This window comes from Xiphophorus couchianus, chromosome 2 (assembly GCF_001444195.1).
Source record: "Xiphophorus couchianus chromosome 2, X_couchianus-1.0, whole genome shotgun sequence".
NCBI classification, from domain to species: domain Eukaryota; kingdom Metazoa; phylum Chordata; class Actinopteri; order Cyprinodontiformes; family Poeciliidae; genus Xiphophorus; species Xiphophorus couchianus.
In genome coordinates this window covers 5,675,985-5,700,659 of record NC_040229.1, presented here as the reverse complement: position 1 = coordinate 5,700,659, position 24,675 = coordinate 5,675,985, and the positions used below count along the sequence as shown (strand labels likewise).

General features: G+C 40.6%; 2 protein-coding genes and 1 long non-coding RNA gene across 10 annotated transcripts in view; 2 read left to right on the top strand and 1 right to left on the bottom strand.

Moving 5' to 3' along the window:
- Window positions 1-14,483, top strand: part of bicd1a (bicaudal D homolog 1a) — a 34,835-nt gene extending 20,352 nt beyond the window's left edge. The window contains exons 3-10 of one of the 3 annotated variants that reach the window (XM_028044745.1): window positions 2,598-2,750; window positions 3,646-4,137; window positions 5,707-6,099; window positions 6,485-7,267; window positions 8,059-8,210; window positions 8,287-8,497; window positions 9,968-10,053; window positions 11,921-14,483. In XM_028044745.1, the coding sequence (XP_027900546.1) occupies window positions 2,598-2,750; window positions 3,646-4,137; window positions 5,707-6,099; window positions 6,485-7,267; window positions 8,059-8,210; window positions 8,287-8,497; window positions 9,968-10,053; window positions 11,921-12,044 (2,394 nt within the window). In that variant the 3' untranslated portion in view covers window positions 12,045-14,483. The remainder of the gene's footprint in view (window positions 1-2,597; window positions 2,751-3,645; window positions 4,138-5,706; window positions 6,100-6,484; window positions 7,268-8,058; window positions 8,211-8,286; window positions 8,498-9,967; window positions 10,054-11,920) is intronic. The other 2 variants (XM_028044754.1, XM_028044763.1) reach the window with 2 other exon arrangements.
- Window positions 14,484-15,095: 612 nt separating this feature from the next.
- Window positions 15,096-24,675, top strand: part of fgd4a (FYVE, RhoGEF and PH domain containing 4a) — a 60,914-nt gene continuing 51,334 nt past the window's right edge. For 2 of the 6 annotated variants that reach the window (XM_028002003.1, XM_028001973.1), the window contains exon 1: window positions 15,101-15,429. In XM_028002003.1, the coding sequence (XP_027857804.1) occupies window positions 15,327-15,429 (103 nt within the window). In that variant the 5' untranslated portion in view covers window positions 15,101-15,326. Of the gene's footprint in view, window positions 15,430-22,857; window positions 23,067-24,675 lie in introns of those variants that run through there. The other 4 variants (XM_028002022.1, XM_028001980.1, XM_028001965.1 and 1 more) reach the window with 3 other exon arrangements.
- LOC114135103 (uncharacterized) lies at window positions 19,524-22,678 on the bottom strand. The gene is made up of 2 exons (XR_003593540.1): window positions 22,432-22,678; window positions 19,524-19,814 (listed from the first exon to the last, which is right to left on the bottom strand). It is a non-coding gene; the product is annotated as an uncharacterized LOC114135103 (long non-coding RNA).

Here is a 24,675-nt window from a genome sequence, read left to right as displayed (position 1 = left end):
ACCGAGTTCGCCTCAAACATCCCTGGATATTCACTCTGTCTCTAAAAGTCTATAACTTATGAGGTGTACTTACTTTTTACCATCACTGTCCACAAATTGACGTTCCACTGGAGGGAAGTTTAAAGTATTCAACGTGTTTTTTATGTAGAGCAAAAAGACTCAAATCAACATTAGTTGCATAGCGATTTGATTGTAGCTGAAAGTGGACAAAAATCTTCCTTATGATTTTATATATTTTACATATTTTATATGTATTTGTGTTTCATGTTAAAACAAACTTTATACCATCAGATCTTTGTTAAACTAAATGGGTCAAAAAGTTGCCAAAGGTCAAGAGGTCACGCGGACAAACGTTCCAACCTTTGTCACAGAGGAAACATGATGCGTGCAGGCGCGGCGTGGGGGGGCTCAGGAGTTCAAGCTGGGGTCAGACGCCACGGCAACGACCCCATTGTGGGGGGCAAATCCGGTGCTAAGCTGGGAATCAGTGAAATGCCCTGAGCTCGGCACTGTGCAACGACTGGGCGAACTGGGCTGCTCCCATTAAACACACCTCACTCATTCACTAAATGGATCAGAACAACTGCTGCCAACAACCGCCGCAGTTTCCTCTACCCAGATTTTTCCCCTCGTTCTGTGAATGAACCTGCAGCGGGAGACGACTGTCAGCCACATCATGTGAAGCTAAACTTGATCAACTTTCTCATTGCAGATGTTGAAGCTGCTCTGCTCTGCTTTGCTCCTTTGGTTTTAGTTTAGTGGAAGCATCATGCTGTGGGGCTGTTTTTCAAACTGGTCCACTTCATAAAATAGATGGCATTATGACGAAAAAACATTCTCAGAAATATTTAAGGAACATCTAAATACACCAACCAGGAAGTTTAACCTGCAGCTGGACGATGAGCCTCAACATGCAGGTTAGAAACGGCTTCAGGTGAACTAGTTCAATGTTTTGGTATTTAATAAATGGAAATATTTTTGTTGTTTCTAACTGGCCTGAAACAGGAGAAGTTTGATTTAAACGTGTTTGATTTGGTGTATGTAAACTTCTGCTTTCTGTAGATACATAGACATTATGGATTTTTTAATCAGGTCTCTGCGCTGTAAATGTCTTCAGGGCTCCTCACTCTGTCTTTGGGTCAGCATTTCTGCCTAACTTTATGCACAGAGGCTGCAGGGGAGCTGCAGGCAGCTCTGCGGCAAAAACAGGAAACAGATGCTCACATATTCTGGAAAAAGTTCATTATTTTTTGCTTTTCTTTTCTTTACATAAAATCTATCAAAAGTTGCATGTTAGAATATATGTTCAGCCATTTTTCAGTAAAAATGAATCTGCTGCTTTCAGCTTTAATTCTTTATCTACAGATAAAAGAGTGGTTAGGTAATGTGCTTTTATGATTTCACTAGGGTAGTAGGGTTGGGCTTTTATTGTGATAAATGTGTTATCATGATAAGAATTTTGATGTATTATTGTCACAATAAATTCCAATTAATTATGTGTTTATTCCTCCATCTGTCTTTTTGTCAGATTGGTAGTTCTAATATTTTCTCCACAATTTGTCCAAAAACATAAATAAATACCAATATATTTTAAAATACTGTGTGCAGTTTAGTGATAATACAGATCACATTTCTTTACGTGGCTGGTGTCCATTACAAATGGGAATGTTTTGTTTCTGTGGGACTACAATTGCTGTGACACACAAGCTGCATTTCCATTATAAATGTGCGCAAACCTTATATTCCGCTAATGTCGAAAAAACACAATTTCACAATTGTGGTATTTCTATTAAATAAGTTAATGGTTAATGGAATAAGTTTGTTCACGTCATTAAAAACCACAATAATTGAACTACTTCCTGTCATTTTCTTCTTCGTGGATTGCGCCAGCGGCAACATCCGGTTGTAGATCATGTGACGGAAACAAAAACAAAGTGTTTCCATCGCAGTTTTGTGAAATAGACACCCTCCTTCTAGTGCCTAAACTATTTATCGAAAAACGTGAGTTTTTTAATTAGCGTGTTTCCATTAGGCGAATTTATTTTTGAAATGTCAAATTGCTCAGTTATTTACTCCATGCATAATCAGCTGATGTCCAGCTACAGTCACAGTTGTAGAGTTACTAAAGAAAAAAAGAAATAATTTTTTTTTATCTTTTATTGTTATCTCAACAGTGCGGAAAAATATTGTGATAAAAGTTTAAGTCCATGTCGCCCTCCACTAACAACACGTCTGGAAATGTAGTTTTTTGTAAAGTTTGTATTCCTTCACTCTTCTGTCAGCTGAGTGACGTTTTCCTCCCAACTTCTTCAAATCAGACACTATTGCTGTCAAACATTTGTGCAGTAAAATGTTTCGTTTGTGCTGCTTTTGCTTTGAAGATAATGAAAGTTCAAAGGTTAAAAGTTCAACCAGTCCCTCCATATTAAACAAATCTAACAAAATTGGTGTCGTTTGTGTTTGTGTAGTAAAAAATGTCATTTGTGCATCATTTGAACTTCACTCAGGTTCTTAATCAGGTATTGACTATTAAACTGTCTCTTCTGTCCCTCCTCTGTCTGCCTTCCTGTCTCGTTCTGGTTCCGGTTCTGCTGCAGAGCAACGAGATGCTGGACCTGCAGCGCAGCAGGATGAGGGAGGAGATCAAGGAGTATAAGTTCAGGGAGACGCGTCTCCTCCAGGACTACAGCGAGCTGGAGGAGGAGAACATCACCCTGCAGAAGCTGGTCTCCACACTCAAGCAGAGCCAGGTCACAAAGATGATCATCAACACTTTGTTCTCCTATTGGGTTAGAGTTTGCACGTCATTACGGTGTTACTTTTCACCCACTCATGACATGTATGCATTCTCACTTTACCCGCCACGAGGAAATATGATCCTGGCTGACTGGTCATCAGTTTGGAGAAGAAGCAGCTGCTTCGTTTTAGTTCCTCTGGTCTCTTTCTGCTGACGGTTCTGCAGCTTCAGCCCAGCGCTGAACCTCCACCTGGACCACATCCTTTCTGTCTAACGCATGCTTTTATGTTGAAGTCCTGAGGTCGACGCTGTCCGGTGTGTCAGGGGTTAATTCAACAGGAAACAAAATTCATTCAGATTTCAGAATAAAAGCACAAGCTTAGAGAAACTGGTTCCTCAAAGTTTCTGTTCAGGCTGGAAAATTCTGGAAGTTATGAGAATTTTCCATCTGGATAAGTTTGGAAAACCATCCATTCATCTATTCATCCATCCATCCATCCATTCATCTATTCATCCATCCATCCATTCATCCATCTGTTCATCCATCCATTTATCCATCCATCCATTCATCTATTCATCCATCATCCATCCATCCATCCAGCCATCCATCCATCCATCCAGCCATTCATCTATTCATCCATCCATTCATAAATCCATCCATCATCCATCCATCCATCCATCCGTCCATCCGCCTGTTTCTTCATCCATCCATCCATCCGTCCAGGAGGGATTTTCTTAAATTCAATGTGATTTTCTGTAATTATATTTTTGTGAGACTTTTGAAGTTTTTATTTCTAGGAAATCTGAAATTTTGACACAAAGGTAGAAAACTAATTTGTGGTCAGAGTGACTGGGAACCCACCAGTGGGACCAGTTGAGTGACTGTTATCCTTCCTGCTGCGCCGCAGGTGGAGTATGAGGGGCTGAAACACGAAATCAAAGTCCTGGAGGAGGAGACGGTCCTCCTCAACAGCCAGCTGGAGGACGCTCTGCGTCTGAAGGACATCTCTGAGGGACAGCTGGAGGAAGCGCTGGACGCCCTGAAGACGGAGCGCGAGCAGAAGAACAACCTGAGGAAGGAGCTGGCTCACCACATCAGCCTGAGCGACAGCGTGTACGGGGCCGGGGCCCACCTGGCGCTCACCGTCACCGGCGTCGAGGGCCTCAAGTTCTCCGAGGAGACCGGCAGCGGCAACGTTCCCAACGGCGGCGCCATCCCTGCTGCCAACGGCAACATGGTGGACAGCAACCGCTGCAACGGCCACCTGCACCACAGCCCCGTCCTGGCCAAGGCCAGCGGGGATTACCGCGCCGGCAGGAAGGCGGACGGCCTGGTGCCGGACCTGTTCAGTGAGCTCAACTTGTCCGAGATGCAGAAGCTGAAGCAGCAGCTGCTGCAGGTGAGTCATGTGACTTTAAATGATGGAGTTTTGCTGAGGCGGAGAAATCAGCAGCAGATCAGAGAGACATGAGTTCATCATTTTAAATGTTGTAGTCCAGTTTTTAGACAACAAGCTGATAGAATAACTAATCTGGCTTTTCACCAATTCATAATCTGATAGGTCATACTTGATTACATCAATATGACGGTTTATTAGGGCCTTCAGGACAAAAAAGACGAGTAAAATTAGTAGAAAAACTCAGAGATTTGGAGATTAATCTCAGAAATAGTCTAAAAAAACATGGAAATTTCTGAGCTCCAAAAGTAAAAAAATTGTTAGAAAACAAACAAATTTTGAGATTGTACACAATTTTTTTTCTTTTGCGTTCTCTCGCAATAACTTAATAATCAGTTCATAATTGAATACTGTAAGCCTTTCTTCAAGTGGAAATCTGCTATTTTATAAGGTTTTCATGAGGTTTTTCCATGTATCTTAATATGTCGTGAAATAGTTGAAGTTTTATATCTTTTTCTTTAGAATGGAAATGCACCTGTGATTTAAACATAAACTTTCCATAGGAAAGAGAAAAAAATACATCCAAACTATTTGGACAATTTCTGAGTTATTATCAGTTATGAATCATTTGACAGTTTTGATTGTGTCTTTTTTAGGGTCGTTTTTATGTCCTTCTCAACACAAACAGACATAAACATACAGTGAATAAATTGATCTTCAATCCGTTTTTTGCAACAGATAGTTAAGAATAAACATGTTTTCACTGTTTAAAATGAAAATTTAATGTTGTCTAATGTCAAATTTTAAATTGACATTAGACTGTATGTACAATAGACCAGCAAATATTGCAGTAAGCATATTGTGAGGGAACGCAAAACTTATTATGAGGGAACGCATAAGAAAAAACTTCCCCAGGTCTCCTGGGGGGCTCTATAAAATTGCTCTCAGAAAATTTCTTGAAAAAAAATTTCCAAGCTAGAAAAGTTAAACATTTGCTAGAAGAAATTTTGAGATTAATTTGACGTATTTTCTGGAAAAGGTTTAGATAGACAATTTTTAACTTTTGGAAATTCAAATGTGAAAAACGACATTTCGAGCTCAGAAATGTTCACTTTTTTTTCTGAGATGAATCAAAAAATGTTGGAAATTATTCTTGCACATTTTTGACTTTTTGTACCGAGAAATTTCCAATTTTTTTCTAGACAATTTCTGAAGTTTATCTAAAAATTTCAGAGTTTTTTGTTGTAAATTTATTCCTTCTTTTGTCTACAACGGCCCCATCACGCCGTCGTACATCAACCTGTCCAGTAACTGCAGGTGGAAGTTAGCATAACTACACATCTCTCCTTTTAAAAATTATGAAAGGCTGTACATTGCCTCTGTGTAAATAAACAGCAAAACAGTAAGGAAGTAATTCATTGAACAAGATAATTGTAGCCGTGACAAACAAGGTAAATAAAAAGAACAAAGAACTGCAGTCAATATTTCAGGTTGTGCAACAAATTATTTATTGTTACACATTTTTAGCATTTTAGAAGTTATAACTTTTCCTTCTCCACCTCCGTCCTGCAGGTGGAGCGTGAGAAGGCGGGTCTGCTGATGACCCTGCAGGAGTCGCAGACCCAGCTGCAGCACACGCAGGGCGCCCTGACGGAGCAGAACGAGCGCGTCCATCGCCTCACCGAACACGTCAACGCCCTCAAACACCTGAACGCCGACAAGGAGCTGGACGACCCGCAGGAGAGCGAGAAGCCAGACGGCGGCTCCCCGTCGCCGTCGTCCAACGGCCGCCTCGACCCTGACATCCACGGGTTTGAGATCCTGGAGTGTAAGTACAAGGTGGCGGTGACGGAGGTGATCGACCTGAAGGCCGAGCTCAAAGCCTTAAAGGAGAAGTACAACCAGGCGGTGGAGGGCCAGGGAGACCGCCACAACGACGACCGGGTCCAGGCGCTGACTGAGCAGGTTCGCTACCTCAGACACAAACTGACTTCTTCATCTGATCAAATATTCTCCACTTCTGCCTGAGCTGAGCTGTCTGAAGAAATGCACCAAAAACAACCAATCAGAGCCAGAAGGAGGGGCTTAGTGCTGTCAATCGCCTCCTGTACTCCCTGCTAAATGTTGTATTGGTAGACTTCCCATTAAGGAAAACTGTTTATCCGCCATCATCAGTGGCTGTGTTAGCTAACTTTAGCATTCCTGACAGGCTGGACAATGTGCCAGTTTTATTTGGTTAATGGTCAGAAAAGTCGATTACTAAAATAATCAATAGTTGCAGCCGTAAAGCATATATACAATTACCATTCTGGTGTTACCATAATCTCACCAATTTCTTAATTAAACTCAGGTTTCCCATTTGGAGCGGAGCTACCGTGAGAGCCGGGAGCGCGTGGCTGGCCTGGAGGCCGAGCTGCGCGCCGCATCAAACACGGCGACGGAGAGCCAGAGCATGCTGAACGCAGCGCAGGACGAGCTGGTGACCTTCAGCGAGGAGCTGGCGCAGCTCTACCACCACGTCTGCCTCTGCAACAACGAGACGCCCAACCGCGTCATGCTGGATTATTACCGGCAGAGCCGCACCACACGCAGCGGCAGCCTGAAGGGCCCCGAGGATCCACGGGCGCTCCTGTCTCCCCGCCTGGCGCGCCGCCTCGCCGCCGCATCCGCGGCCTGCTCGTCCGACTCCCTGCGCAGCCCAATGGACTCCCCGTCCAGAGACGCCCACCACAGCAACGCAGCGGGCAACATGGTGGGCAACACAGCGGGCAACGTGACGGACTCGTCGTCCTGCCACAGCAGCCCCCTCCACAACGTCAGCGGGTCGCCCTCCATCAGCATATCCCGCTGCCCGTCTCCGGTGCCGTCGGACGCGGGTGGCGACCTGCGGAGGGAGCCCATGAACATCTACAACCTGAACGCCATCATCCGAGACCAGATCAAGCATCTGCAGCGGGCCGTGGACCGCTCGCTGCAGCTGTCCCGGCAGAGAGCTGCAGCCAGGGAGATGGCCACCATGCTGGACAAGGACAAGGAGTCGTGCATGGAGGAAATCCTGAAGCTCAAGTCGCTGCTCAGCACCAAGAGGGAGCAGATCGCCACGCTGCGGCTCGTCCTCAAGGCCAATAAACAGGTAAAATCCTTCATTTAGTAAAGCTAAACATTTTTTTATGAATAGCTATTAAAAAGACTTGTCATTTTTTTTAAGTGGTTGTATTGTAAATCAAAGCACATTTCTGCAACATGCAGGTCAAGTGCTGAAAACATCATACAGTCAACAATCAAAAAAACAGTAACAGACATTGTATTTTGTACAGCATCATTGTTAAAATCATCAATAAACATCAATTATGTTGATCAATGTTCCATTTATTATGATTCAAAAGTAACTGAACATGTGGGTTTTAGTCTCAATCAAAACAAACTCAGTGTTTCAGCTGTTTTGCTGTTTTCTGGAAGTTTGTTCCAGATGAGTTTTCAGGGACATAGTTCCATTTTATAGCATAAAATGGTTGTTATACAAATGCTTTCCATATGAAATATGACTTTAAAAAATGTGACTTGAAATTGGGCCTCTGTCTCTTTAAAAACTCCTGCTCTTTCTGAAATTCTGCCTTCAGGAAGTCATCCCAAAATGGCTCCTCTATTAGCCCAACATTTTTACCAGCATTTCACTGAGAAGTGGCTCCTTTAATGAGTAACCATGTGTTTGCTAATTGCTGCTGGCTAGTCTGAAGGAGCTGAGTGAAGCAGAGCTGCTCTGTGAGGCAGAAGCTCAGAACCTGCAGCTCTGAGGAGGAGCTGCACCTTGAAGGCGGGGCTACGTCCACCCAGCCGTTTGCACAGCTGAATGTTTGCAAAACAATTAGAATTAATGAGTTCAATATATTCTTCAGTGAAATTTATAAATATTTGTTCTTGCAGACAGCAGAAAATGCCCTGGCTAACCTGAAGAGCAAGTATGAGAATGAAAAGTCAGTGGTGACGGAGACCATGATGAAGCTGAGGAACGAACTGAAGGCTCTGAAGGAAGACGCTGCCACCTTCTCCTCTCTCAGAGCCATGTTCGCCACGAGGTGAGGAACTCCAGCAGAGGAATGGCTTCCCCTGGTCTGCAGGGACCAAACCTCCTCACCTTCTGTCTGTCTGCAGGTGTGATGAGTATGTCACCCAGCTGGACGAGATGCAGAGGCAGCTGGCCGCAGCAGAGGACGAGAAGAAGACGCTCAACTCCCTCCTCAGGATGGCGATCCAGCAGAAACTGGCCCTGACGCAGCGGCTGGAGGACCTGGAGTTTGACCACGAGCAGATTCACCGCGGCCGCGGCGCCAAAGTGCCCAAGATAAGAAGCAGCCCACCCAAAGTAAGTCATGTGTATACCTTTAATTTCACCCCACGTGGGGGAAAAATTAAAGGCTCTGATTTGCACCTGAGGGTCAGTTCTGTTACGACCGTCTCTCTGCAACTGTTTAGAGAAACACTGACACCGTGGTAAAGCTGAACCTAGAGCACAGCTAGCTACAAAATTAACTGCACTTTACAAACTTTACTAAACATCCAAATAATTTAGCACTTCAGAATTCATCTGGAAGAATTAATTTATCAGAAGCTAAGTGCCATCAAAAAAATGAAACGTTATCTCTGATTTTTGGATTAGTGAACGTTGGCCACCACAGCTAGATGTTTTTTAAAGGAATCATTAGTAAGGCTATCATGCCTCCTTATTGTTTTGCTAAGTTAGAACCACAGACTTGCAGCAACAATGTGATTCTACAAAGTATCGACTCAGGAAAAAGAAAAAAATCTTCAGAATTAAAAAAAAAATTGCCAACTATGACGTGTTTCTTTCAACTTCACAGTTTGTACATTATTGTGAAGGGACAAATATGAGAAAGTTGGTATAAAGAACTTTCTCATCTTAATCATCAGTATTTTCTACATGTCAGTATTTTCAGCCTGAATGTTGTTCTGTATTTTGATACTCCATCCATCCATCCATTATCTGTCCACCCTTGTCCCTAATGGGGTCGGGAGGGTTGCTGGTGCCTATCTCCAGCTACGTTCCGGGCGGGAGGCGGGGTACACCCTGGACAGGTCGCCAGTCTGTCGCAGGGCAACACAAAGACATACAGGACAAACAACCATTCACACACACACACACACCTAGGGAGAATTTAGATAGACCAATTAACCTGACAGTCATGTTTTTGGACTGTGGGAGGAAGCCGGAGTACCCGGAGAGAACCCACGCATGCACAGGGAGAACATGCAAACTCCATGCAGAAAGACCCCAGCCGGGAATCGAACCCAGGACCTTCTTGCTGCAAGGCAACAGTGCTACCAACTGCGCCACTGAGCAGCCCTATTTTGATACTCAATATTTGAAAACATAACCAGGAACTAAAAATGGCTGCAGAAGCAGTTTATGTTTCGTGACTCACAGCACCTCCTTGAGGAAGATTTAGGAACTAACAACAGAAATGATTTATTTCACATCAACATAACTTATGTTAATTATAACTACCATGTGTTTCATGGCTCATCTGCTGTTTTGAGGATGACTCCTCAGTCTGTCCTGGTCCAGAGTAACAAATCTGCACCACTAGATGGCAGTGTTGGATTATGTCTTCTTTGTGTGTTTTATTCCAAAGCAGGGTAGAATCAGCTGTTTGTGTGCCAGTAACTGGTTCCAGTTCATGCTGAAGCTTTTATTCAAGCAGCAGTTGTTTCATAAATGTTTGTCTGAAGTGTTCAGTGTGAACTAATCCTCCTGTTTTGCTTTTGTTCTCTAACCTCGAGTGTCACCACTCTATATATCTGTCTAATTTATCAGTTTTTTGTAGATTGTCAGCAGCCTTCTGCCTCAGTACCGACATTCTCCCCACAACTAAGGCGAGGGAGAGCCTCCTTAGCCCGCAGGTAACATGCTAGAGAACCTGCTGACCTTCTCACGCCTCTGCATCTAGATAATTGGTCCTGCATGTTCTCTGTAGTCACACTTCCGTCACGTAACAGTTTATGAATAAAACACAGCATCAAAATGATCCACCTTTCATTCTAGGGTTGAAGGTTTTCTCTCTTTGCATGTGTAATTTTGCATGGCAGTTCTCTTTAAATGCTTACTGTTTCACTTGGAGTTTGGACTCAACAGTCTACATTTGTCCAGAAACTAAATTTACTCATTTGTGATGTTAAAAACAGTGATGGGAATCTTTGACCCTCCCATTCAGGATTCGATTCCGATTTTTGATTTTCAAAGCAATTATTTATGAATTAGACTGATTTCTGATCCTCATCATCTACTCCAGTTGGCTTTGCAAGGCAGAAAGACAAATGGAGACATTAACATTTATTACATTTTAAATATTAATCCATGCTTAGACACAATCACTCCTTTCCTGCATCTTTTGTTTTGCTTTTACAAAGAGAGCGCCCCCTTTCTGCAGACAGTCTCTTCCGAGAACGACAGCGTTTCAGTTTCCATCCAGCAATTTTTAGCCAATTGACAGTGTTTTAATAGTTATGTACTGATAATTCCTCACTGGCTGGATTAGCGCTCCGTATTCATGTCGCCTCTGTAGATACAAAAACCAGCTAGACTTCCTGGGAATTCGGGAAAAACCAGAATGTTTTCCTTCAGCGAAGACGGAGCCCATTGAATCTCTGGCTTTCATTTTTTGTAGTTTTCTCGATATTGTGGTGCTTTCTGTGCATGAACACGTCTCAGTATCATCTCCATGGCGATGTCAGAACTTCCTGTTTAGTTACAAAAACGGAGGCTGATGGACAGCAAATTTTACAAAAAATTTTAAATTGATTCTAAATCATCATAAAGGAGAATCAAGAATTGTTTTTTGGCACACGCCCCGTGAAAAGTCGTTTGATGAAACCTTATAAAGAGGATTTACTTTGTGTATCCAAGGCAACGGCTGAGGCCTCTATATGTATGTATCTGTTGTGTTTTTGTTTTTTCTTTCCAGTCCTGCTTTAAAGTTAAACTTTTATCAAATGATTTTGGGTTCTGATGGATGCAGCAGATTTTTATTGTTTCCGATGCTTAAAGGAAATGTCTGATTTTAGAAAGACACATTTTTCAGCTTCTTTTCCTGATTGAAAGGAGAAGATCTGGCACAACTCTCAGCATGATGCTGCCAGTACGTCTGACTAACCGCCTCACTGTTGAGTTTTCCAAAAGTATTCACTCCTCTTTTTGTCTGTGAGAACAGAAACAAACTACAGTTTGTTGTGAATCTGCATTAAGTCGCTTTGAGTTGATACTTTGCAGAACCAGCTTCTTATTGGTCATTTTTGGGGTGTGTGCTTTGTGGGGTCATCCTGCTGGAAGGTCAACTTTGACCCTAGGAGAAATATAGAGGTCAGCCTGAGTTAAGCGGGTTGAATACTTTTGCATGTGACATTTCTTTAGATTTTTATTTTAAAAATATACAGCAAACCTGGTATGAATTTCTCTTCATGTCCGCGGGGTCTGAATGCTTTGAGGTTCTGTCTTTATGCTTCAGGTTTGGTTTATTTTCAGCATTTTGTGCAGATTTGTGTTAATAATCTGCAGACGTTGCTGATTTTTATTTTGTTCAGCAAACCCAGCTGCTGCCAGCAACTTTGTTTTCTGCAAGCAAACTAACTCTTTACAGGAAAGCTAAACTCTTTTTCCCAAAATGTTTCAGTTTTCCTGAGTGAACTGCTCCTTTTTTTTAAATATGTCACATTTTTCCGTTTTTATCCTCCTTCTGCTCAGTAAAAGTTTTTCTCGTTTTTTTTTTTTCAGTCGTAAATTTCTGGAAGACCTCCAGGAATACCAAGCGGCCCTGTCCAGCAGTCGCAGCCTTCTCTCGCCGTGCGACCCGCGTAGCTGCATGGCCCACCAGCCCCACCCCCCCCCCGGTACCTAGCCCCGCCCCCGGCACCTAGCCCCGCCCCCGGCCCGGACCCAAAGGAGCCATGCAGAGGCAGACACTCCGTAGATGAGGGAGGGGCCTCCTCTTCCCTCACTGGACTCTGTCCGCCACCCCGGCCGGACCCGGCCCGGTTCTGGCCCGGTTCTGGTGGGCCTCCCACTACCTGGGTCGTAGAAGAGAGGCAGGACGCGCTCCCCGTCTTCTGGATGCGACTTCCTGCAGGAGGACTGACCGGCAGAAATGCTGCTGACGCTGAACTGGAATCTTTCCATTAGTTTACTGTTATTTATTAATAATTTATTGACTATTTATTATTTACAGGATTTAATAATCCTTGTATGTTTTTCTTCTGTCTTATGTTTTTTTATAAGAATTCATTCCTGCTGTGGAGACGAAGTAATCGGTTTCACAGATTCACTTTCACAACACAGTCTGTTTTGTTCTTCCATCAAAAATTCAACAAAAATAAACATTTGATTTAGACGTTTTCTAGAAAAAAGCGTATCTAGTTAAACCATATAGAATTTTGTGAGAATAACAACCAAATAAATCATGTATGGAGTTTTTTTTACACAGTAGCTCTTAGACACTTTGGCACGGCGGTTCCAGTGAACTAATAACAGGAAAAGGTTTCGTGTTTGTGACGGTTGATTTCAGCTGATTTTCTTTCACAGGTTTTTCTTGCAATGCTTATTTATGAATTATTTTAACATTTTTAAATTAGATACACAAAGACTGTTTTATATCACTTGTTTATTTATTAGACACATTTTTTACAGTGGGTCCTGGTGATGCTTGCAGCTCAGCTCTCAGAAACTGAGTGGATTTGATTTTGAGCTGCTTTTCATTTTGAATTTACAGGTTTAAATGAACTCTTACTGCTGCATTAAGGTCTCTGTTATCTACTCTTTGTATTTTCCTCGTTGAGTATTTTCAGACTTTCTCGCTGTGGTAGAAACCAGTCATGCTACTGATTCTTTTCCTCATTGTGACAGAGAGAAAAAAGCATTGCAGCTCCACACTTTGGGGTCCATTTTTAGAGTTACACAGTCAAATATTACCAGCTTGTTTTCATCGTGTTATATATTCATTTACAAATGTCACAGTTTAAACTAAATATTTAGCCAACAAGTTAAATGTTTAGCTTACAACTGAATAGGTAGCTAGCTTAACCCAAAATATTTAATTTGGAGCTAAACTTTTAGCTCTGAGCTTGCTAAATATTTAACTAAGAAGCTAAATATTTAGCTCCAGACTAAACATTTAGTTTAGTCTGTTACTAAACATTTACAAATTAAATGCTTAGTTCCAAATTTAATAGTTAGGTCAGAGACAACTAAATATTTAACTTGCTAAATAACGATTTAATTAGCAAGCTAAATATTTAGCCCAAAACTAAATATTTAGCACTGAGCTAGCTTAATATTTAGTTTGAAATTAAATATTTAGCTTGGTAACAAAATATTTAGTTTTACATTAAATGTGTACCTTACTTCCTAAGTTTTTACTTTAAAGCCAAATATTTAGTTTAGTTTTAAGTTAAATATGCACCTTGATCACTACATATTCAACTAAAGAATTCACTAAATATTTAGCTTGGAGCTAAATGTATAGTTAGTCAACTAAATAATTAGCTTGCTAAATAATATATGATATTAACATTTATAAATGAATGAATAACATGGTGAAAATATGACTTTGTATAGTGAACAGCCATGTTTTTTTGCTTATGACAGGCTAAATAAATCTAATAATTGTGTTAATTTTTGACAGTAACTTTAGAAGCGGTTCCCCACGCAGCCTCTCCGTGTTGCCGTCTCCCTTTGCTTCCCCAGAGAGAATGCAGTACAGCACAAGCACAATTCTGCACTATGCGTTTGAGCAATACAGCAGCAGCAATCGCAGGTTGATCTGGGTGAAACATTTCTGCCAGTAAACTGTGTGGGAAGGTTAAAGGAACAGAGAGTTCCAGATAAGAGAAGAATTCCTTTTCTGTTACTAAACTAAAGTTTTGTCTCTTTTTGAGATGCAGAAAATGTGGCAACTGCAAGGAAAGTTTCATTTTTCTGCACCTTTCCAACATTCTCATAATTATTATGTCCCAAGTTAAAGATTTAAAACCTGAACCTCCACAGCCAGTATTGGTGTGTTTAAGGACACCATTGAGTGGACGTCCTGCTCAGCGTGTGTGTTCACTGGTTCACCACAGGTTGATACTTTTGCAACTACAGAGTGATGAAGAGGCAGCAGCTGGATCTGTGCTGGCTCTTTAACTTCTGGTCTGAACGGAGAGACTAACCGGGTTCCTGAAAACAAGCCGTGGTTTGACAGGAATGCTTGCAGTATGCTGGGATATTGTGGGTTTTACAGTTTCTCCACCATTTGAAACAGTGTTAAACTGGATACACAAGCAAATAAAACATTTCTCCTTTGGTTCTGCCTTCCTGGTTATTTTCAGCTATAGAAAATGAGCTGATGTGGTCCAAGCACTAATATTTGACTCTAATATTTCCCCCATAAAAGGAAAAAAGTAAAGCTCAAAAGAGCTCAACAACAAATATCTTTATTGTTGAGCTCACATTTCTATTTATTCAATAATTTAGTAGTAAAGGAAGTTTTTTGAATTGAGAATGTTGCTTATTTATAACTTTCGACTAAAATTCAATTAATTACAGATCTGGCAATTAGATTTAAATTAAAAATTATCATCTAATACCTCCACTAGTTTATTAACCTACTTTAAACTTCCCTATATGCGGTTTCAAAGTTGACAGGTTGCACTACAGTTGAAAGAAATGTAACAAATGGGAGCTAAACCTGATTTAAATGTATTTTTAAAAAGAAAAAACAACAACTCTAACCTTAAATTTAGTTCAAACCCCAGAAAAACAGGCTGAAGTTTAATGAAGCTGTTGTGTTTCAGCAGAAAGCCTGCAGACTCAGTAATTACTTCTGATTATTTATGTTGGAAAAGTTCCCAAACAGAAACCAGTGAGGGGCGGGCCGGGCTCACAGCTACACCCCCATCAAGGTGACTTTGGAGGGAGACCAGAACCAAGCTGGCCCGCTGGAAGCCGCTCCCTGAGCTCCTGAGTGCCGCTGGTTGGACCCGGGCGGACCCGAACGGACCGCGGACCAGTGACGGGGACGCGCATGGAGCCGCCGCTGCTCGGCTTTGGATTTGCTGGGGAAAAGGGAGCGCGATTCTGAAAACATACTTTTATTTTCGGTCTTTGTTCGACCTTACAGTGAAATCCTCAGAATCGGTCAGTCTGAATGATTGAGCGGGTCATGGATGAGGAGAAAATGGAGAGCTTCAACCGGGTCGCCTTTCGGAGGAAGCAGCGCAGTCTGGACATGGGGCATGGACGCGCTACAGGTGGGTTTCATGGGCATGTTCTCACTCTGCCTCTCTGCTCTGGTTTCATGCGTTTTATACCAACTGCATTTCTAAAATCCCCCAGAATAAATTAGTTTTATCCCATTGTATGGCTTTAATGTTGGGTTGGCGCTCACGTGTTTCCCTCAAAGTGATTGGGAAAGCTTGGAGACAGCTGCAGGCCTTGTTTACCCATCATCGCTGCTGTCAGAGGCAAGTCAGAGACAAGTCAGAGACAAGTCCCAGCCTGCTGGCTGCATCGGTGGCTGCAGGGCAACATTTTCCTCCAATGTAAAGGAGATGAACGGCTCTACTGGAGGAACTGTTACTGCAGCTCTTTGTTTCAGCCTTAGTTATCAAAACTGATCCAACAGTTTACATCAGTTCAAAGCTGTGATATATGGGGTGCCACACAGTCAAAATTAACTGCAACACTTTGGGTTATTTAGCCTGTCAGAAGAGAAAGAAAATGTAGATTCATTTTTCATAGTCATATTTTTACCATGTTATTCAATCATTTATAAATGATCAGGTTTCATAGAAAATATTTATCCTGAAGCAAAATATTTATTTAGCAGGCTACATATTTAGTTTGCTAAATATTTAGTTAATAAACTAAATATTTTATTAAATATTATTTAGCTACAAATTAAATATTTTGTTTGTTGTTGCTGTTTAGGATTTTTTGTCCATTTGTACAACATTTCAGCTCAAAACAATTAAAGTATGAGCTTTTTAAGGCAATGCAGATGTTCAACAGTGACTATCTGCTAGTTGGAATTTATATGGAAGTTCTTAAGAACCAGCTTTTATTTTGATAGTCCACTAACGTTTATCGGCAAGTGAATTTGCATATTAGCTTAATATGTGACTCAGAGGAAGCTAAATACTTAGTTAAATTGAGCTAAATAGTTGCTGAACTAAATATTTAGCTCAAAAAATATGAAATCAAAAAGCTATTTAATTCCAAACTAAATATTTAGCTCTGAGCCAGTAAATTATTTAGCTAGCACAGAGCTAAATATTTAGCTTGCAAATTAAAATGTTTGAAGCTGACATTTATTAAGGAATGAATAGCTTTGTTTAAATATGAACTCATTTTTTTCTCTCTTTTGACAGGCTACATAACCCAAATTATTGGGTAATTTTTGACTGTTTTTGTCACAAATGGCACTCCATATCATAATGGATCTTTGCAAACATGCAGCTGCAGATTTAGTCAGAAAGTCTTCTCAGAACCCGCTCCATGTTCAGGCTGTTTGCTCTGTTTGGGCTTGACTGTCTGAGGCAGGAAGAGTTTTATCTTGGAAATGCTACTTGTGTAAACACGCTGCTGGGGATACTTAGCCGCGCTCTCAGTCAGACTTGAACTTTTCTTTGTGCTTGGTGGGGGCAGTGTTCACACTAGGTAACACTTCAGCTCATATAATAGTGGTGGCGGTTTCATAAAGTCAGCTCCAGTCACAGGTTATGAACTGGTTCAGGAAGTGAGGTAGACTCCGGGTCACTCCCAGGTAGAGTCGCACCTTGAATCATCCGATGTGAGCGTTCATCAGCATAGCTGCTGTTTTGCACCATTAGCATGTAATACGCCTGGTACTTTAGACTCTGTGCTTGTTTTTTATCTGCCTCTGAGAATACTTTATGATGGCTGAAGCCTCCATAAAGTATTCTCAAGCCCCCTAAATAATTTGGTGGGGTTTTTTGTTGTTATTATTATTATTATTATTACCGTATTACTAATATGAAGATGGACGATGGAATGGGTTTCTTTGTTTTTTTTTTGTTGTTACAAAAAACTGCCAACAAATTCAAAATAATGTGGCTGAAGTTTAAATAAAAAAATCATATAAACTATAATTTTTCACTCAAAATTGATAGCAAATGTTCCAGGTTCCCTTTACTTCATGTCATAATATTTTGGGCAATGGTTATAAAATATAGCTGGAATTGCTTGGAAGATGATGGAAGCTTAAAACTTTGCACAAATGTTCTTCAAAAGTGCAGCCATAGAAAATTATAACTATTTAAGCAATGTTTGCTAGGAAACCGTTTTATAATAGCAAATAACTGCTATTATTATTTTGTAATATTTTGTAGAAAGATCTTTGTATTTCCCTAAACAATATTTTAAAACTGGAAAAGTAACTTGTCTGTTTTTGTTGCTGTTTGAGAATTTTTTACGTTTGCTCACATCCTGTTCATATTCTGGGGCCCAGGCCCCCATGTGTCCTTAGAAGCTATTGACGCCCCTGTTGTTGACCAAAAGATGTGGATCTCTGATTTATGGATCTAAATCTTAAGCAGTCATTTTGTTCAGTCATTGTTTTGGTTTTGTGGACATGCAGCAGCTCTGATATCAGCTACTTCAGTTCCTTCAGTTCCAGAACTTGCAGGAATCCATAACATCTGAACGTCTAAATCATTTCTGTTCGTTCTGGACACTGATTCAAGTCCCTCTTTTCATGCAGTGTTGTTGTTGGATTTATCTTCATAGCGTTCTTGTGCCTCCATGTAGATAAAATGGATCATGTTTCTGTGACGTTCCTGAACTTCCTGGATCAAAGCGCTGGGTTCTGCTGCAGTCGTTGTCTCGGTTCGCTGCGCCTCGTAACGATGCAGAGCTTTCATCACGGCTGGATGATCCGGCTTTCCTTCAGACACAGACATCGTCTGCAGCCGTACGCCGCTCTACGTTTAACAAGCTTTAATTGGATTCTATGTTATAATGAAGACGTTTTTTTATGTTTGGAGTTTTTTGTCTTCATCCCATTTTCCCAACAGGAATTGTTCAGAAATTATCTGTAATGTTTGGAAGTTTATTTCTCAGCAGTTTGTAACTAAATGAACATTGTAGTCGTAAGACATCAAGATAGGAATGATTTGCTATATTTTTAAAGTAAAATTTTGTTTTATTCTTTATAATGATCAGTCAATGTTTTATAAAGATATTAATGATCCTCAAACTTCACCACAGTCTGATTTAGTTTTATTTGGTATTTTTAGAAGCAGTGAGAAGTGGAAGAAAAGTGGAGCTGATGGCTGCACTGTTGCCTTGCAGCAATAAAAAGTCTTGGGTTTGGTAGTGGAGGCAGCATCATGCTGTGAGGAAGCAGGTCAGAGTTGATGGGAAGATGGATGGAGCTAAATACTAGAAGAAAACCAGCAGAAGAGCTGAGACTGGGGTCAAAGTTCACCGTCCCTCAGGCAACCACATCATGTGTTAGAATGGCCTAGTCAAAGTCTAGGCCTACATTCAACTGATAATCTGTGACATGACTTGAAAACTGATGTACACAGATGTTCCTCATCTAATCTGTCTGAGCTTAAGATGCTTAAAGAAGTTAAATTTCACACAACTTGTAAAACTAGCAGAGATGAGACTGGAGTTTTTCCTCCCACTGTCGCCACATGCATCGTCGTGAAGGTGATTCCAGAAAGGTTTGATTCTTTCCACTTTTCATTTGTCAGATGAAATTTCAATGAAATATGTTGAACTTTGTGGTTGTAAAGTGTTAAAATATCCCGGCGTTCTGAGTCCTGGGGAGCAGAACTGAAGCATCTTCAGAGTTTCCAGGTTTTTCCAGGAAACGTCAGGAGAACGAATTTGGATCTTGAACTGTAGCTTAGTGCTGGTGTTTCTGTGAAGACGGTCGGCTGTTTTCCAACAATGAGCTGCTTGTTGTTGGCTCAGAAAGGAGCAGTGGGACTGTATGAATTAGGAGCTGTGTGGCCTGCTGTTTCCCTCCACTGTCGCTCATTCATCTGGACCAGAACCGCCTCTGTGTCTCACTTCTACAGCCGCTTTGCTGAACCATTTCAGAGCAAGTGGCTCTGAAGTGCCAGTATTTTAATTTTGAAGATGGAAACGTCTTTGAAAAGTGATTATATTTGATAATTCATCTGTGTGAGAAACGTGCAACCCGAGCCGGCCCGAGGCATAAGCAACCCGAGCCGCTGCATTCAGCTTCCTAACAGTCAGGGTAAATGTTTGAATTTCACACCTTAGCTCTAAAATATTTAGATTTTTTTTAACTTGAGAATATTGTTGAATTTGGTTTGATGGTTTTCAGTGGAGATAAAATTTAAGAACAATTTTTATCATTTTATTGTTACCATAGATACAATCTTATGCTACGTGTTTAATCTCCGTGTTTGAGCTTCGGTTTGTTCAAAAATTCATCTCAGCAAATAACAGTCAGTTTCCCTGGTGGTTTTGGTCGAGGCCCAGTCTTCCTCCGGTGTTCCTCAAGGTTCTGGTCTTGGTCCTTTTCTTCATCCATCTCCTCCCAGTTGGTCTTATTTTCAGAGAATCTGCTGTTCGTTTTCACAGCTCTGCAGATGACACCCAGCTGTCTCTCCACCATCTTTCCTTTCCGATCCCTCTGTGAAATTAAATTATGTTTTTGTCAAAACTCCCTTAAAGCTTTATTTAAAATATGTTTTTTACATTTGCATGTTGTGACAGTATAATATAAGCATCTCCTTCTCCCAGTGCTCCCAGTACTAACTTTAGTAAAGCATCACTCAGTCATAAACAACCAATCAGACAGGTGAAGGGTTTTAGCGCTGTCAATCACCGTTGTGTATGTTCTGCTTCATCCTCCCCCTGTCTTTCTGCTGCCAATCAACACGAGGTTGATTGGCAGCGCTAAGCCCCTCCTCTTGGCTCTGACTGCTTGTTCTTGACCAGGAGTGGATCTTTTCACAGATTATCTGTCTCATATTATACCATCATGTCAAATATGGGAAACCTTATTTCTGTAAAAGTTTCATTTTGCACTACGAGGAACTCCAAGATAACAGGATATGACCGTTTTAAAGTCATTCCAGAGTTTCTCCCTGTGGGATCATCAATAGCACTTTATCTCTGGGATCTCCTCCGTCTGAATATTTTGTCTTTGGAACGACAGCCGTCTCCGTCCGTCTCTCTGCTCAGAACAGCCGTCCTCATCAATGTCCCTTCTTGATTAGATTACGGTAACTTCCTCCTCTCAGCTTTTCCTCTTAAAATCATTCATTTTAAAATCATTTATTATCCTCACAAGCCACCTTATAACTAGTTATAGTCCAACAGTTTAATAGCAGTAGCCAAATAGCCAATCACACCGCAGCGTTCAGGCTTAGTGAACTGAGGGTTACTGTAATCCAGGTGTCTCGTTCTTGCATAATGTAATACCTGAGCTGCTCCTTAATGGAGTTTCAATAGATATCCACACCTGGCTCAGGTGATAGCAGCCACGATGCTAAAGGTCACAGGGAGTGTTGGAAGAAGAAAAATGACCCAGGAAGGAAAAAATGAACAAACCTATAAAACTATTCTGGTCAGGCACTCAGTTCACTTCCTTAAGGTATTTATCTTCAAAGTGTCCATAAATAAAATCAGCAGCTGTTCAGTAGTTTTTACCTTTAGCTATAAAATATAACAGATTATTAGATGAAGGAAAGCAGAAGTGGTTTTTTTTCTTCTCTTTATACAACCTGCAGGAATATTTCAAGCTATGCTGCTTGTGTAACCTGAAGATGACGTCATTTATCTGCTCAGTTGGTCATCGGTGGGGTTTTTAGTTGCATGTAACAGGATATGGCGAATTCCTGTTTGAGTAATAAAACCCAGAAGATGCAGAAATACTGACAGATGAAGGGCGTTGCTGTAGCAGTACCAGGAACTTCCAGTAGGTGGAGACAAATACCAAGAGTTGTTTTTTCTTACTGCTGAAATGAACCCAAGTTTAAAAATGCGAAACTTTTTCTTTCTTTTTTTAGATTACATTTTTAAATGTATTTATGTTATGTCTTAATTTTTAGTTTATTTCTAGTTTTGTCGAAATCAAACATCAACACTTCACTTGCTGCAAAGCATTGTTTTATTAGTTTACAATATTGGAGACATTCTATAAAACAGTCGTGTCTGTCTGATTTAAAATGTTATCTAACTTGTTCCTAAAACAGAGCTGAGTAGAAACTAGCTACATTTACATGAGTAACTTTTTTTAAGGAAAAATACTTCTAGAAGCAGTTGTACTACTTTGTACTCTATATTTTAATTTTATCATTAATTCTACTCTCAAACAAAAATGTGCCTCTTACAGACGCTCAGCTGCAGTTTATGTTGAAGTGAGACCTCTTGCTTGTGCACAAGCTTTGTTGCTATTTCCTGTCTGTTGAGTCTATTGTAGCATTTCAAGATAAAACACTGTTGTTACTGAAGTACTTTTCATAACATAAGATATGTTACTTATTATATATTGGTTTCATACATTTCATATTGAAAAAAATAGATTTAGAAAAGTATTTCAGCTTAAAGCTTATTTTGTAATTTTTTAAATTAAAATATTTCTTTTTTTTTCTTTTATGTGCTTGTTGCAATAAACAATAAATAAATTAATTGCATAATGAATTAAAAAAAGCTCAATAATTTCCATTTGCATAATTTATAGTTTTCTCTTTTCTTCCTTTCTGGATATAAAAGTTTTCAGTTTGGTGTTTTGGTCTCAATTCAACCTTTTCTTTTGAAGGACAGTTTTGTTTACAGAGACTTCATAATTCATTTTATTTGTTGTTTATTTTAGATATTTAAAATGTATCCTAGTTTAAATTCTAACAAACATTTATTGATCTTTGAGCATATGTTCTTGCGTTATCAAGGTTTCCCTGGTTGGGCTCTAGAGCCGTCATTCATCTAGCAGCCTGCCGTGTTTTTGAGTTAAAAAATGTTTAAAGTTGACAGGAAATTTGAAAATATTACTTGATAATTATGTGTTATTAAAAGATTGGAAGGTTAATACCTGAACACCAACTATAAAATCTTAAAAACTGCAAACACTGATTTATTATGTCAATTCCATTATATTAGTGGAAAATGTTGCCAAAGCAACAATATCGCAATAACTTCTGGAACAATTTATCATCCAGCAACATTAGTTATCATGCTGCGTAGGTAAATATTTGTTGACGCAGTTCCACCCTAACTTGAGTAAAATCTTTGGATACTTTGCTCACCTTTGTGCAGAAATGATCCTCTGTTTCAGCCGCAGAGTGAGAAGGAAACTTGTTTTTCTTTCCATTCGCCAGCTGCAGCTTCCTGACTGGGATGTGTGTTGCTTCCCTCTCCTGACTGGCATTGTTTGATAGCGAGGCTTTTCCCAGAAACCTCCCGTATTCTCCTTTACCTTTTGAGTTCCAGCTGAGCTAAAGACCAAGATGCACGTTCAGAAGGAAGTTTGAGTGAAACTCCTCAAGCTGATTGAGAAATCTTGTCTGTTTGAAATCCGGGATATTCCTTCCCCAGAAGACAGACAGATCTAAAGACGCTGCAGGATGGATGATTCTTTCTCTTCACTTGATCTGAGGAGCAGAACAGCAGGTCTCTTCTGACAGGAAGGAAGGAAGTCCAGTTCACTAAACACAGGAGTATTTTGGACTTTCACACACCTTCACTTCTCCTCTTGGACACAACATGGACTACCTTTATTCCCATCTGAGTAGGTTAGAAGCTGGTAGTTCTGGACTTCATAATGAATTAACGTTCACTGATTAGCTGACCTTGAGTGGACTGACTATGAAACGGCGACGCAAGTACAAGTTTTGGAGCCGGAAAGGTAAAAACTCAAAGATGTGTCTGCTCTGCTGTTATGGTAAGATCTGGAAACTCCTCGTTTTTTGTTTTGTTTTGTTTTTAAGCGTGAGTCGATGCTACAGAAATGCATTTTCATCCTTCCCTGTCTGGCTTTCAGCTCATCTGTTTTCTGGATCAAGTTTCTAATCCTATTATCTTGCTTTCCTTCTGATAAGCCATTAATTTTGCTGCTTGGTGGTTTGTGTAAATGCCCCCGCTGTAGAAAGCTTACCATCTTTAGGGAGTGCAGCAGAAGCATGCCTGTGTTTTTTTCCCAAACAGTGGCTGTTCCCGGGAGCCAATGTGGATTTAGCAAACTGCTTCAGTATCGTTGGAGTTCAGCAGCAAGAGAGAAAGAATTTAAATCCGCCACGCTGTAAAGAGAGAGACTGTTCTGTTCTCAGAGGCCTGGGAACCGTTTCCCCCTCTTAGACCGCTCTGGCCTTTTGGCAGCTTCCCCAGTGGCCCATTTACTGTTTTCATGCTGCGCTGCAGTGGAGACAGCGATTCATACGTTTAAAGCCTTCAGCCGTTTACGTTGTCTGAGATGCTTTGCACCGTTGGTGAAGGAGGCTGCATCAACCTTTGCCTGCAGGAGGAAACGGAGTGAAACTTTTTGCTCCCTCCTGATTGGCAGGAAGGAAAAGGCCCGGGTCCTTTCACCACGCTCATTGTTTCAGCGTGAGACCAACACAGCGCCGTTCCAGTTGGGTTGGCTTTCTGTTTCTACAGGAACCAACTGTAGCTGCCTCTGATGTGAGGAAATGTTAAAAATGTATGAAGTTTTTGTTTATTTCTGTAAGTTTCGATATTCTCAGCTGATGGTGCAGCATATTACTGTAAAAATCTTTCGAGACGGTATAAAAAGTTGCATGTTCAACCTTCAGGTCATATTTTTATATTTCCCATTAGCCACTAAATGGCCATTCTTCAAGATGGCTGTCGTTTTTCATCCTTTCAAACTAATTATTGCCATAAATTGTTACCCATTTTCAAAACTTAGATTAATTTTGTGTCGCATTATATGTTTTTGACTTTGGTTATCCTGTTCATACAACTTTAAGTAATAATATGTTTAAAAAAATTAGATGCCAAAACCGAAACTGAGGACTTTGCTGTTTTGCAAGGAGATGATCAATCAGTCAATCAATCAAGTTTATCTGTGTGGCATATTTGAGCAACAAGGCAGTTCAAAGTGCTTTGCATCATATAAACACAAAATAAGAAGCAACATAGAGTCGACATTTCAGAAAGGAGTGACAAACATTACATTTTGATGAGATTTTTGACAAGATGTGACGCAGGTTGTCGTCTTCTATGGTTAGCTTGTCATTCAGCCAATTTCTTTTTAATGTGGTTAGTGGTAGTGTCTGATAATTTTTGGTTTCTCTAGCGTTTGCTTATGCTAAGTATTTTTTGTGTTTATTTCTGCAATTTTTGTTCTGTTGCTGGTTTTTTGTGTGTTTAGCAATACCTGAGCTAAGATTGCAGGTTAGCAGGTTGGTGAACATAACTCTTTGGTTACATATGACTAGTAACTCCTGCTGATTTTAGTGAACTTATTCTCCATTACTAACATGGCGGCTATTTTAAAAAATGTCCATCAGAAAAAGGACATAGAAGATCAA